This window comes from Aplidium turbinatum, chromosome 4, assembly GCF_918807975.1.
Source record: "Aplidium turbinatum chromosome 4, kaAplTurb1.1, whole genome shotgun sequence".
Classification (NCBI taxonomy): domain Eukaryota; kingdom Metazoa; phylum Chordata; class Ascidiacea; order Aplousobranchia; family Polyclinidae; genus Aplidium; species Aplidium turbinatum.
Window position 1 is genome coordinate 6,605,498 of NC_137475.1, and position 14,679 is coordinate 6,620,176.

At 40.4% G+C, this 14,679-nt stretch overlaps 1 protein-coding gene across 1 annotated transcript; it reads right to left on the reverse strand.

The window, feature by feature from the left end:
- Window positions 1-16: 16 nt before the first annotated feature.
- LOC145769515 (uncharacterized) lies at window positions 17-7,909 on the reverse strand. Its single transcript, XM_082581164.1, has 8 exons — window positions 7,676-7,909; window positions 6,236-6,342; window positions 5,756-5,854; window positions 4,830-4,920; window positions 3,634-3,779; window positions 3,097-3,332; window positions 2,139-2,224; window positions 17-1,145 (listed from the first exon to the last, which is right to left on the reverse strand). The coding sequence occupies exons 1-8, from the start codon at window positions 7,795-7,797 to the stop codon at window positions 1,016-1,018; spliced, it is 1,017 nt and encodes a 338-aa protein (XP_082437290.1). The 5' UTR covers window positions 7,798-7,909; the 3' UTR covers window positions 17-1,015.
- Window positions 7,910-14,679: the final 6,770 nt, after the last annotated feature.

The following is a 14,679-nucleotide window of genomic DNA, read 5'->3' on the forward strand; positions in this document are numbered from 1 at the left end:
GGTGGAGTCCAACTAAACCTATAAAAAACAAATTTTCCGTAAAATTGCACTCTGATAACGTTCTGCATTTAAGCTACGAGTTGAAATATTGGGATTCTTCTTCAAAGTGTAACACACAAAAACCGAAAAACTTTAGAAGATTTGTGAGGAAACATGTGTTCAACAATGGAGGATCATTTATATTAAGAATTTATCATCACCAGACAGGCGCGGTGCTTCGACAGACACCTTACTGCTAATTCTAGCATAAAACTATTCATATAACTACCTACCTAAATAAACGATTGATTTTAAAAATTTCGTATGAATTAAAAACATAATACATAGTAGAAGTTCAATAACAACAATAGGCTATCAATAAAAATAAGCTTACATTTACAACAAGTATAGGTCTACGTTGCAATAAAAAAAACAGGAACGATTTTAAAATAGTAAAAATTAAGTCAACTTTATAATGGTTGTCCAACTAGCATATAATCATGTAAATTGGCATGAAAAGGGGAAGGCTTACGCTCTGCAGTGGGCTCTCACAGGCTGAAAATGATGATGATGAATGATAATGGTTGTAATCTTATTTTTATCAGCTTGACAATGATAGTCGGTTGCATTTATGCTTGACTAAACTGGGTTAGTGCAATAGTTAGTCACAACAAACGCTTTTCACAAACAAATAAAAGCCTGCATCAATGGAGCCAGTCACTTTTAAAGAAGGGATGTCGAAATCCAAAATATGATTTTTTCCAACAAAATAACAACACTTTCAAAACTGCTTACTATCAATTGCTGTCTTTTTAATAAAAAAAAAACAGATCATCAGCGCAAGCAAATTAAATGACCCAAAATAGGACCTTTTGTTTTTAGCCGGGACTCATTGGACCCGCTTGCCACGTGTCTTGTAATGTAATAAAATTTACTGAGGCAGATTCAGCATGCAACTTTTCTTATTAAAAAATATCTTGGAAACACTGGATCGTATAATGTTTTCAATTCGTGAAATCAGAATATTCTTAAACTTTTAATGCAATATTTGGTTGATTGAAAGAGGTATCTCAAAATCTCTCTTTTCTTTTGTTCTAACGTATCTTGTCCGTCTTGCCGTATCGAAAGCAAGATTGAACTCCGGCATTCTGTGGGCCATGCGTATTCTAGAACACAATAAAAAAATAGCAAATTACAGTGAAATGCTGCTTTTTAAACCACAATAAAATCTAGACATACTGTATACCTAACACTAACAGGTGGACGTTTATACCCTTTGCCGTGATAGTTCGTTTTGACATAGGCATATAGGCTACCCAGCCTGAACAAAAAAGAGGATGACAAAATGTTAACCCTATAGTTCAATTCTTGGAAAGTGTGTGATAAACTCAATTTAAGACACCTCTCCGTTCAACGGCACAGAGTAGGCCTATATGGAAGCATTTCAAGCAAAAACAATTCAACAACAAACCGAAACTTCACTGTAGTGACCGAGCGTTGGTCAGTCGTTCAAAGCCTCTACAAGTAAGCTATAGGCTACAGTATACATACAAAACTCCCAAGAGCTTCCAAAGTAGGCTAGTGTTCTCAGTATAATAGTAAAGATTCTCATTATCAAGCAATCATTTTTACAGAAACACAAAACCGAGGTAAAACCACGAAAGCTTTCCTGCTCTAATTTACTTCAAAACACAACCAGGTGATAATAAACATGAAAGAGTCAGTCAGTTAGTCAGGCAGCTCAGTCAGTCAGTTTACTTTTTATAAAAGTGAAATAAAAAACATATGTAGGCTATAACACTTCAGGGTGTTAAAGTTGATTTAGTATACACCATAAACAAACGAAAGCAAACAACAATACGGTATCGAACATAATCAAAAGAAGCAAAAATTGAGAACATTTTTTATAATATGACTTGACAAGGCTTAATTTCTCCCTTGCTAAATGCTGTGTTTTCGTTTGGTTTTGTTTGTTTACAGCTTTAAAAAAGTAACATCTTTGTCCAAAGTGGGCCTACAATAACAAGTAAGTTCTTATCGTAAAATTTGTAACAATAGACATTATGATACCCAAGCTTGTTCAATGGTAAAATATCAAGTAGGCCTATAATGTAGGCTACTCTACTATTTGTTTCGTTTTTGTTCTGGCAATTGCTTACCGTCCATCTGGAGCATAAAGGTCTGCATCAAAAAAGAAACTACTGCTCTGGTGTTGTAGGAGAGGATTTGTAGCTTGATTGCTGGTCTAGACATTTAAATTTCAGTATTAAAATAGCGATTGAAACTTAAACCAACAATTGATTTGGCCCGTACCAATAAGAACCTTGGGCCCCCAAATTAAGATATTTTTAAGAAAAACGTAGTTTATCAATCGAACACCAGATTGATTCTTTAAGTTTACCGTCCCCTTTGGAAAGGTTTCTGGCCCTAAAAGTATTCTGGGCCCAGGTTTAAAAGTACCCCTAGACCTTCCTTGTCAAAGCTACTGCTTAGGGGCACAGCGTCTGAGGGGCAGTTTGCTGCTGCTTTCAGGAGTGGCTCTTTGCTACATCATTTGAAATATTAGTTTGCTCAAACACAAGTTTCAGAGTTGCATTTACTCAACTCCTACAGCCTCAGTAGCTAATTGGCTTTTATTCATAAAAGCTATTGATCTTCCTATATTATTCTAAGGTTTGGTTTGCTTCTAAATAGGGTTTTACAAAACAATTGAGAGTTTGCCGATTGAGGTCTCTTGCGTAAATAACTTGAGCAATAACAATCTTAAATTCTGAATGCAGCTGCAACTGTAATACTGAAACAAAAAACGGGCAATAGTCGATCCTATCCACAGACTTTGGCTATTGTAGAACAACGATAAAAACCAATGGCGTTGGTTGGTTGGTTTGAATATTTATCTTCTGACTGAAAAAGCTTGTGATATTTATTCCTGGCAGTTTTGCATAATGTTTCTGACTTCAATGTGAAGAAGCAATTGTATGCTGAAAGCAGAGACTCTGGCTAAAAGTGTACCATATATCCTGCTTTGGTGATTACATTTTTTCTTTGCAACGTCATACCTACAAAGAAGATGTTTTACTATTTTTGCGATCCCTTTATAGTCATAACACAACTCACCTCTTCCTTGGAAAATTGCGTCAATGCTGGCTTATTATGACTTTCCTCATCCTTTTCTTGAGTCGAATTTGTTTGCTTGTTGTCGACAAGCGTAGTTTCAGGCAACTTTTGGAAAGATTCAGCGTTCTCATTTGCATCACTTGACACATGGTGTTCTTCTCTAGTTGCATTGTCTTTAGACTGCTCATTTTCACCTCTGGAGTCATGTAAAATGCGAGTAGTCTCGATGAACGAAACTGTTGACAATAAATGCATAAGAACAACGTCGTGGGGTCATTGCTAAATTCAAAAGAAGATGTTTTTGCAAAAAGTTTGATAATGAAGATTTATCTTGGAACCCCACCACAGCTTGTGCTTCTCATGACCACTTAATTTCGTGAAAACAAAATTGTTTTGTTATCGCATTCCCTGATATAGCCTACTTTCCTTTATAGCCTGCATACAAGCATGGGACAAATTTTAAGTTGGCGTGTTGGGTTGTGTATAGTATCAGTGAGATTCAACATAGGCTGGGTAAACCAGGTATAACAAACATACTATATCTCTTCGGCGTTTTTATCGGATTGTCGTTTTTCCAATTATCCAGCTTATTTTGCACATGTTGGTTTAGTTTTCTTTGTTGTTGCAGTTGTTTTTGCGTTCGTTCTTCTTGCATTCTTTGGTCAACTTTTTGAAAGCGATCACTGTATAGAAATATCAAAATAAAAACAATGAAAACTATTAATACTACAAAAAGTGCTCAATGCTAAGCAAAAAGGCAAAGCAGAGCGAATTAAATCAAATATAGTTATTACTTGAATGAGTTTCGCTTTTAGCAGCATGATCGTTGCTTACTTCACAGTGTAGATTCAAACGATCGTTTGAATCTACACTGTGAAATAGTTATTACTATCTGAAGCCTTTACAAATTGTTTCACCTAACGGATCATCAGAAGGTCTTATTCAAATAGAATCTCATTCAAATATTATTATTTAAATAGTCTTATTCAAATAGATTTTATTTGAATAAGACCTTCTGATGATCCGTTAGGTGAAACAATTTGTAAAGGCTTCAGATAGTAATAACTATATTTGATGAAATATCAAAATACATATTTTTGAGGGATCAAAAACACACTTTTTTCTTTGGGAACCTAATATTCTCTCTCCGACGTAGGCTGCTACTTCGGTAATGATCACGATTTTTGGACTCCGCTTAAAGAAAAGCCAGGTAACAGGATTGGTAACAGATTTATAGCAGGCGAAACAATTCTATATCTCAAGCGACTAATGGCCGCTTTTGTAGATGTTTGGCAAGACCAAGCACTGGCAGTTCGTAACTTGCCATGCACAGTTTGAGTACGCACAGTAGGCCTATAGCAGGCTAACTTGTCATTTGCATCGAACGGCAAATATGTAAAAACGTTGCAGGTGAACACGATAATTGACTTCCATACTTTTGTTCACTTTAGATCTAAATTTTCTTGTAGCATCCAGACTAATGTGCTATGGTTGAAACGAAAAGTAAGAAAACTAATTTTGTGTTCTCTTTTTAAGCGTGTCTTTAGGTGTCGTTCCCAAAACACACCCCAGGCTCTCGATACGTGTCCAGCTGATTCATTTTCGAGCGTCGTTGCCTATAGTTAGGTTTTCCCACCTGATCGACCATTCAGTTGATCCAGACGTGTAATATGTCAAAGCAAAAGCTGGGTAGGACAAATTACTTTCTATGCCGCTTTTTAAGTTTAACTTACTCTGATGAAGAATCCATTTCCTTTTTAATTTTGTTGTGCTTTTTATGAGATCCTGGAGCGCTGTGGTATCCAAAGAAGTTCTTGCCGTATTCTAAACGATCGGTGTAACATAAAGGAAGTCGTAGTGGGTGAATAAAGTGTATGATTATATTTGAGTGTATAGTAAACACAGCCAGCTCCATGTTGTCAACATGCTCAACTCTAAGTAAGTATGGTAGCCTACTCTATCAAGACATTGTACACCACGCTACAGTATTGAGATCATAATTGTACGCTAAAAAACGTATTAATTCGTGCTCGAGTAATACACAAAAACGTCAAACCCACTTCATATTCTCGTTATGGTACGTAATTTCCGGTGAAGTATGAGTTAAATTCAGGGAAAATTCTATTTTACCGATTCAGAAATATGCCTAGTCAATAATAGGCCTAGTGCATGAATAGGGACGGTATGTCTAAGACAACCTTGATTGGCTCGAAGGCAATGACAGCACGTGTAGACTACAACTATCTGATCAAATAAGTCAAATTTTGGTCGCATTCTGGTTCAGGCTTCAGCACTAAGTTGTAACGTGATTCCGCCAAAATACAGCATTGACCTTGCCAGTTTTTAGTTTCAAGTGCATAGTATCTTTGCTTCAGTGTTTTATGATGTAACTTGGCTTTTCCGCTCAATCATGCACCAATGGGGAATGACCTTTTCTTGTGAATAAAATGATGAAACCAAAGACTGGCTGCTCTCTAGCAGCCTTCCAGTGTAATCCGGAATCATCGTAAATCTGGGGTGGTAAAAGGATAGAATCTTGGCCCCAGAGGCTCACACGACGATGACGAATACGGCATGCTTTTTAGTTTGTCTTGTGAACGAGTTAAGGTTTGAATAAATTAAGTCATAATGAATTGATACCCTAGCCTATATCACATACCTGATTTCTTTACTGATGCAGAACGAGATCTTTGCGCCAGAGACGCAAGAGTTTCGGGATTGTACAAGCCGACGTTATGATCAGCGTAATACGTCATTTCTAAAGAAAGTCTAGTCTTTATAATGATTCAAAATAATGCTGTAATCATAATGGTTTGGTTTGGTTTTGAATCTTTATCCTCATACTGACAAGCCTTGATAGGTTATTCCTGGTAGTTTCGCATACTTGTAGAGGCTCTTGACGCAAGGCAGTCGGTTACCGAGATTGGCAGAGTGAAGTTTTTCGATTGTTGAAGTATTGTTGCCTGGGAATTATTTCATTCACTAGGTGCCGCTGAATGGAGAGGCAGTCCTGAAATGCATTGCTCAAGCACACACCCCGAGAGTCGAACCAGCGCCGCGTGATCTGTTTTAAACAGAGGTAGAATGGATTAAAAAAAAGCTTTATTTTATTTGCCCGACAGTGACGTAAATGGTTTACCGGTATTTGTTCCAGATGCTTTTGCATACTCCCTAGCTTCGAATTTCAACCCTTGAAGCTCTCGTTCCAAATGTATCCGTTGACGTTTCATTTGTGATAGATTATGTCTGAACAAAACATTTGTTAGAAAAATCTCATGTAATTTTCTTTTCTGTGAAGTTAGGCTGAGAACATGTGTAGTAAGTTTAACAATAAAACCATACAACCTTTAGAGATAATAACAGCTTGTAACAATGTTTTATGTGAGATAGCGAACGAAAATAATGTCCAAATATCAAGCACATCGTCACGACAAATGATTAATCGAAAAGTATAGGCCTACATTAAAACCAGGAACATTGTAAAGTACATCGTGAATACAAACAAACATTGTTGACTATAGGTTATAATTTTATCACTATTTCGTCAATGTACAGTAATTTATTCGAATTTAGCTCGCATTACAATAAGAATTTTACTGCTTTGTGCCATCATAAACTTAACAAGGGTTAAACGTCAGAAAATGTTGTAAGCAGATTGCCGTTTTACATCGTTTCAATGTCATCGTGTGATCAAAAAATTACTGAAGAAATCAAAAAAACTGAGTTATTTTTAAAAATACTCCTTATTTGTATAAACATCGCTAAGTTTATAGATATACACTTCAAATGTTATGATATACTTTTTTTCCGCAGTTACTGTCATGGAGATTGAAGAAAAGATTACGTTCTTATACTTTAATTTATTGAATGCATTTTTTAATGCTTTCCATTTTTGAGTTTATTCTGTTTTAGTTATATATGTTTGTGGTAGCCTACTAACACTGTCACCCGTGTCCTTTGACATCAAAAATTTGGCTTTCTCTCCCTCATGTGAACAACTCAATCAGAAAACTAATAACTTTGCCATAGCTACAGACAACGAGATGACACAAAGTCAATATTTATTTAACAAACTAAGTAAACTTAGAATTTGCATTGGTGCTGTAGTTTAGTGCATAGTATTGATGGCAACCGTATGTTTTATCGTGATGACTGAATTAGCCCAATCTTTCATGCCGAGAATATCCTGCTCTTTAAGTTTTTGGTATATGAAAAAACTGTAGCAAAAGTTTTCACAACAATGACATCAAACTTTTCTTATTTCCAATGTGAAACACATCCTAAACGTTGAGTCCTCTTCGAGGGTTCAGTTGGTTTAAGTGCACCACTTTGTGAACGAATAAACTTCAAGATTACGCAGCGCTGGTCTCTCCAAGTGTGCGCTTGAGCAACGCATTTCAAGACTGTGCGGGGAAGGGTGACTAGTCCTCACACTCGTTTTGTCAAACGTTGCTCAAAAGTGTATAGGCTAAAAGGATATTGTGCAAGTGCCCTAATCTATTAAGTTATTGAATTAGAGTAAGATATATCTGAAACCGTAATCAATAAAGACAAGCATAGAGACATGTGGTTATATCACCTCATTTCATCTTCTATGCCTCCTGCTTCATTAAACTCTTTCGCCAACCGAATCTCTGCTCTTCTCGTTGATCTTCGTGCATCTTCTGTTCTCCTTGTAAGGTCATAACTGATCCGTGCCATATCCCTTGTTTTCTAATAACGTATTTTAAACAAAAGCAGTTTTGTTATCGTTTTGTTGTTAAGTGTGCAAACGAAAAAATAACCTCAAAACATTTTGAATGATATGCTTATGTTCTTGTCGTGACTCCTTATAACTATTTTAATCTCCTTTTATCAACTGTAGCTTGCTGGAGCCTGGAAATATGTAAAACGTTTTCGATTTTTTGATGAGAATTACAATTTGACTCTCCACGTTCAGCGTACAACTTGTTTAATTTTCTGAAGCAATTTCCAGCTTGCTTGCTCTATTTAGTTAGCAGAGCCTGTAAGTTCACACATCGCCTGCCCAAACCAATGCAGTAGCCTACTCGCGTCACCACCAAGCATAGCACATACAGTACAAAACACTTTAGATATTTTTCTTAAAATATTAATGCAAGGCCTTTAACTATTTAAAAGAGACCATGGCAGGATGATAACTAATTCAAAACTGCTAGATGTCGTTTGTTGGATCTCATAAGTTATAAAACATAACCTTTATAAAAAAAATACTCAACGCTAAAAGACAGTGTTGCATTGAATGAAAAAACTGGCTATAAACAAGCGCTTCTGACCACAGCTATCCTAATCACGGCACTGATAAAGACTATTTAATTTTATGGCCTCGATCGTCTGCCCGTGACGTTGTTTGCGAAGACAGCGAAAATGCTACTTACGTCATATTTGCCGAAAAGTATGGTCAGAGAACTAAGCACACACAAAAATGTTTAACAACTTTTTAAAGTCTGTTTCCTGGAAGCTTGTTAATTTAATACGGTCACTGTCAGTGACGATCGGTGAGGGAAAGCAAGGAAAGCAGTGCTTACCTCGTCGTCGTCGTCTGAGCTTCTGGGGCCGAGGGTCTATCCTTTTACCACCCCAGATTCACGATGTTCCCGGACTACACTGGAAGGCTGCTAGAGAGCAGCCAGTCTTTAGTTGCATCATCCATGATGCGCAGACCTTCCACTCCGTTAGGTGGCTTGAAGATGGTACAGTCATTGATGATGTGGTCTGCGGTCTGTTCCTCGGCACCACATTCACAGGAGGAGGAAGAAGCCATTCCCCATTGGTGCATGGTTGAGCGGAAAAGCCCGACGCCCGTACGGAGACGGTTGAGGCGCACCCATGCCTGTCTCTGTAGTGTCAGGCCGATGGGGCGTGTGTCGGCGTCGGGGATGAATGAATGGAGTCTGGTGGTGCTTGACCTCCATTCAGAATGCCATTTATGGTCCGCCCAAGTAGCCGCAGAGATGTCTTGTTCGTCAGCTTCGTTGATCAGAAGCCGAGCGGCTGGCACGAATGGGTGTCTTGATTTCAGTCGGCGGGGGTGCCCGTTTGGGAAGGCAGAGATCTTGTGGTGGAGAAGATGATTAGGCTCCAGTGCCCGTCGACCGAGGGACAGAGTGGCTTCTTCGCGACGAACCTCAGCAGGTTGGATGCCAGCGAAAATGGGGAGATTGTCCAATGGTGTGGGACGCAGGCATCCGGTCACTGTGCGCAGGGCACTGTTTATGGCAGTGTCGATGTTGTGGCAGTGAGCACTGCGGCACCAGACAGGTGCACAGTACTCTGCTGAAGAGTAGACAAGGGCTAAGGCTGCTATTCGCAAAGTGTCAGCCCTCGCCCCCCAGCTAGAGCCTGCCAGGCGCTTCAGTAATGCAGCGCGGGATGTCAGTTTCTTGCGCAGTGACACCAAATGGTGGCGGTATGTGAGCGATCTGTCTAATGTCACCCCAAGATACCTTGGCTCGGGGCAGAAGGACAGAGGTTTTCCGTTGTTGTGGACATGTAGCTCACGATCAGCTTCCCGATTGTGTAGGTGGAAAGCTGCCGCCACAGTTTTGGTTTCGTTGAGTTTCAGTCGCCAGTTCTGGAGATAAGCTGAGATGGTTTGCATGTCCTGGCTCAAGGTGTCTTCTAGATTTTCCCACGACTTTGTGGAGTGGAGAATTGCCAGATCGTCCGCATAAGCGTATTTTGCGGAGACCGTGGTTGGCAGGTCGTGGGTGTAGATGTTGAAAAGAAGTGGAGCCAGGACCGATCCCTGTGGGACGCCGTTTTTCAGGCGTCTCAGTCTGCTTCGCCGTGGGTTGCCGGTGGTGAGGGTGAAGCTTCGATTCCTGACAAGTTCCATGATCATATGGACCATATGTCGGTCAGGAAGCAGGCGAAGCAGCTTGTAAGTAAGGCCGCGATGCCATACAGTATCGTAGGCAGCTGTGAGATCTAGAAAGACAGCGCCGGCCTTCTTTTTTGCCTCAAAGCAGTCCTCGATGTCCTGGGTCAACAGTGTGACCTGATCTACAGTGGATTTTCCGCGCCGAAACCCAGCTTGCTCTTTTGGAAGGAGCGGGTCGATGATTGGGTTGACGCGGGCATAGATCAGTCTTTCGAGGATCTTGAAAGGAACACAAAGGAGGGATATCGGGCAATAGCTCTTTGGGTCTTCTGGTGGCTTGTGAGGCTTAGGGATCGCAACTGCTAAAGCTCTTCTCCAGATTTTTGGGATTGTGAGGTGGTGCAGGCAGGAAGAGAGGAATCTACGTAACCAGGACTTTAGGGCATGGCCAGCATGGAGCACAAGCTCAGGGTAGATCTTATCGGGCCCTGGAGACTTGTGTGGTTTCACTAGGCGGAGGGCGGTGGCGAATTCCTCTGGAGTGAAGTCTCCAGAGATTGTTTCTTCTGGTGGTGTTTCCACTCGCCATAGGGCAGATACTTCCTTGGCAACAAGGCGGGATGCCTTGCGGTCCTTTGTCTTGTACACCTCGTTCTGCACTAGCTGGGAAGCGATGGCATTAGCAGAAACGAGGCGCTGACGAGGGGAGTTTGCTGAGCGCCCAGTGAGGTTGTTGATGATGCTCCATGCTTTGCGGCTTGAGTGTGAGAAGTCGATGGTTTGGACAGCTTCGTTCCACCGCTCAAGCTTCTTTGTGTCCAGCCGCTCAAGTAGTCTGGTGGCGGCGGTGTTAGAAGCAGCACCACTTGTGGCGGCTAGGTATGAGCGGTAGAGAGCTTCACACTCAGAGTCCCAGCATGGTTTATAGCTGGTTCGATGGCCACGTGGTATTGTGGCCTTTGCCGCAGTTATTATGGCATTGCATAAGTCCTGGTATGCCTCGTCTGCGTTGCATGTTTCAGTCGGTGGTAACTTTGCAGCAGACTCATTGGTCAGGAGGCTGTATTGATTTCAATCGGCTTTTTTGAAGTTCCATCGCTTCACCGGTGAACTCGGGACAGGAGCCACAAGTTTTGGGGCGATGATGAGGGACGGCCGGTGTTGGGACCGCGGGAACTTCTCAAGCACACGTCTGTCTGGAAAAGAGCTGTCGACACTCGCGAAGGCCAAGTCAGGGTTTGTCCCTGTTCCCCAGCGGCCGGAGTGAAAACTGGCTGGTTCCTTTGGATTGAATAAGAGGGCAAGATGGTTTGTAGAGGCCCAGTCAGCCAGCAATTCTCCGTCGTTGCTTGTGTTGTTGTAGCCCCAGTCGATGTGCTGGCAGTTGAAGTCGCCAGCGTAGAGACTGGGGGAGGGGAACGTTGGAAGGGATGATGGCAACATTCGCGAGGGTGGAGGCTTGTAGATGTTGACGATGTTGTAGTCTGAGATACATATGCACACCCACTCAATCTCGGCATCAGTTGGAGATTGGTCGACAAACGTCCACTTAAGGCTCTCATGCACAAACGTGGCAATGCCGTGCTTCCTGCTTAAGGTAGACCCGGCTAGCGTGTAGTTGGGAATGGCTAGCCTATCTGCAGAAGTGCAGTGGGTCTCCTGGAGGAGGATGACGAGTGCCCGGTTGGTATGGGCAAGCTGCTCCACAACTTTGGTCTTGCTTGTTGTGTAGCCTTCTATGTTGAGCTGCAGAATGGTGGGGCGTCTGAACTTATCAATTGCCCCTTGCAGCTGTGCCGTCCGGGTGGAGGCTCTTTGTTGACAAATTTCGTTTCTCATCTGGTTGAAAGCAGATGGTACTCACAGGATGGGGCACGAGGAGCCATTTGTCGTCCATCCATCAACTTGCAAAGTTGCTTTCCCCACGTTCAAAAACGTCAAAAAACGCCTTCGTTTTATCCAATCCTCACTCGTTTTGCAAAACGCCACCAGTTGCTTAGCCAATCAGATGTGTTATGGTTAGAGTTGCTTTCTCAGTGACGTCAATGCGTAGGCTATAATCGCTAGACTATTTCGTCATACGCACAGAATGGTCTCTCGTCGCGGTACACAGCACAGCATCATAAAGGCGAAAAGATTGTTGCTGTTTTTTGATCTCCTCGCCATGTACTTTAGCCTACTAGCTTTCATAGTCATGCCTTTGCCCTTTTTACAGCGTTGATATAACGTTACTTCGCCAATGAACGTTCAGGTGCAGATGCAACATTTAGTTCGTTAAGCTTCTATAGGCCTACGCAAGAGGCAAACTTATCCAGCTTTTTGTACAAATTGCTTGCGGTTGTAATGTTTAGGCCTAAGTGCTGGTTTTTGTAGTGTAGGCCTAACACTGAATATTTGAGAATGAACATTCATGACGAATTAAATATTTAGACAACTATTATTCCATGTCTAACACTGGATTTTGGTCCTGCAACGTTAAAATTAAGATTGTTCAATGTTCATGACTTCTAAACATTAAATGGATGTATGATCACGACATAAGCGAAGCACAATTTGACAGATTTTTATTTTGGAAATGCTCTCAGAGCGCACCAAATTGGAAGTGTTTTTCAAAAATTTTTGGGGGAGGCCCTCCAGACTCCCCGCTGGAAGTGTTGCCTTCGGGCTTCGCCGACAGTTTACGCCCTTCGTGCCTACTACCTTGCTGCAGCATATTTCTAAGTTGCTTTCCCAACGGTTTAAGCCACCGAACGTCACTAGTCACTGTAGGCTACCCTCCATCTAACCCTGGATTACTAAACGGTGGTTACTGTGATAGAGCTACATGTGTTTTTAACATAACCTATCTTGGTCATTCTGAGTCAAAACATAGAGCACAAATTGCAAACATAGATTTGTGTTTATCAATTTTTTTCGAAAACTATTCTACCCTCAGTGCTACAATTCGATTTGTAAATGGATGACGAAAAGCGGTGATGGCATAATGAAAAAAAAACAATGGCCATGAAGCCATACAAATTTAGTTTCTCCAAGCAAAACGGGAAAATTGCATAGCGGTGATATCAAATCTGTCAAAATAAAATCCTGGTCTCAGATAAACATCGCTGACCAACTAGCCACCCGTACAACAAACTCAAACCGATCATGCTTAGGCCTTGTCAGCATATCGCAATCACAGAAGAGAAGGGCGAAACGAAGACAGCTAGACCACATTGCCTCGAACCGAGCGTGTTTTACAGTAGCCAACTGATTTTAAAGATAACGTTTTCTACTGTAGTTTTGAGTTAATTTTAGTGTGTTGCATTCGCTTATTGAGGCTATAGTATATAGGACATAGGTCTATTGTTGCATGGTGTTGTAGCAATCTAGGATCATGCCCGACATGCTTTCCTTCCTAACAATGAACCATTTTAACTCATACGTCATTTTCTGAAGATCGTATTTTTCCATCTAAGCTGCTTTAAATAGAAAAAATGGAAACAAAAAATAAAAACTGTTCACATTTGCCCTTTGACGGACACAGACACGAGAGAAGATAAAAATTAGAACGTAAGTTATACAATTTGGATAACTGCTAAAATGTGATAATTCGTAACCCATTATTTCGTTAGTCTGTGATGTTTATACTCATTTTTGTGATAGGCCTACAATATTATACGAATACCTTCTGATAACTTAAAATTATAATTCAAGTAATAGTTGTGTGGAAACAGTTTAATGGAGTTAGATAGTCAATTTAGTTAGAATATCCATCAGGCAAGCAGAATTTCATTCGACAGCTAATTAACATTAAAAATCTCAATAAAAACATCCTTCGACGAAAGATAAAATTGCCACATTAGATCAGGTCAGGGTCGCCAATGTAATGAGTTCATCTTCGGTATAAGGACAGTTTTCTTGAGATTTTTAATGTACCAAAAGGCGAAGTTTTAATTTTGTTCCCTTTTTTCGATTTAAAGCAGCTTGGAGGGAAAAATGCGAATGGAAATCTTTAGAAAATGATGTAGGCTATGAGTTAAAATGGTTCACTTGTTAAAGAAGACATATTTGGCATGATACTGGATTGCTACAGTATCCTGTCTAGTGTCTACCCAACTTGTTAACGTTGTAGCAACCTATCTCGTAGCCTACCCGTCATGTCAGTAGGCTTAGGTCTACCAGCATCTTATCATAAACTAGGCTAGGCTAAGTTATATTGTAACTTATGCATTCTATGCAGATAAAACCAAGCAACACCACGGCATTTAACAGAATTTTCAGAAATAAAGTAAAAGTTGCAAACGTTTTTAGCTATATAATTTTTTGTTGTCTTTCGGCTATAAAAATTTGCAATTTTTATTTTATTTCCGTATATTATGTTACATGTTGATCTGCATAAGATTCAATAAAGAATTATTTTTACCAAAAGTGTATTTTATCTGTTGTAAGCTTCTGCAAACAAGACCTGGAAACCGAGAGTAGATTTTACACCCGTAATAACACGCTGCTATTGAGAGAAGGAAAAATGAATGGAAAATGAAATAGGGGCAGACCAGCAAGAATTTGGACTAATGATATTAAAGACTGGTCAAGACTTGATTACAAAGCTGCAACAGAAACGTGTCACAACAGAGAAACTTGACGCTTCATTGCCTCCAACCCTCGACGAGAAGAAGAAACTTAATGATGATGATGTTAAGAAAGCCTTCACTGCAGGGAAACAGCTGACTTTCTTTTCCTTATTTAAAGAACGCCACAGTCAA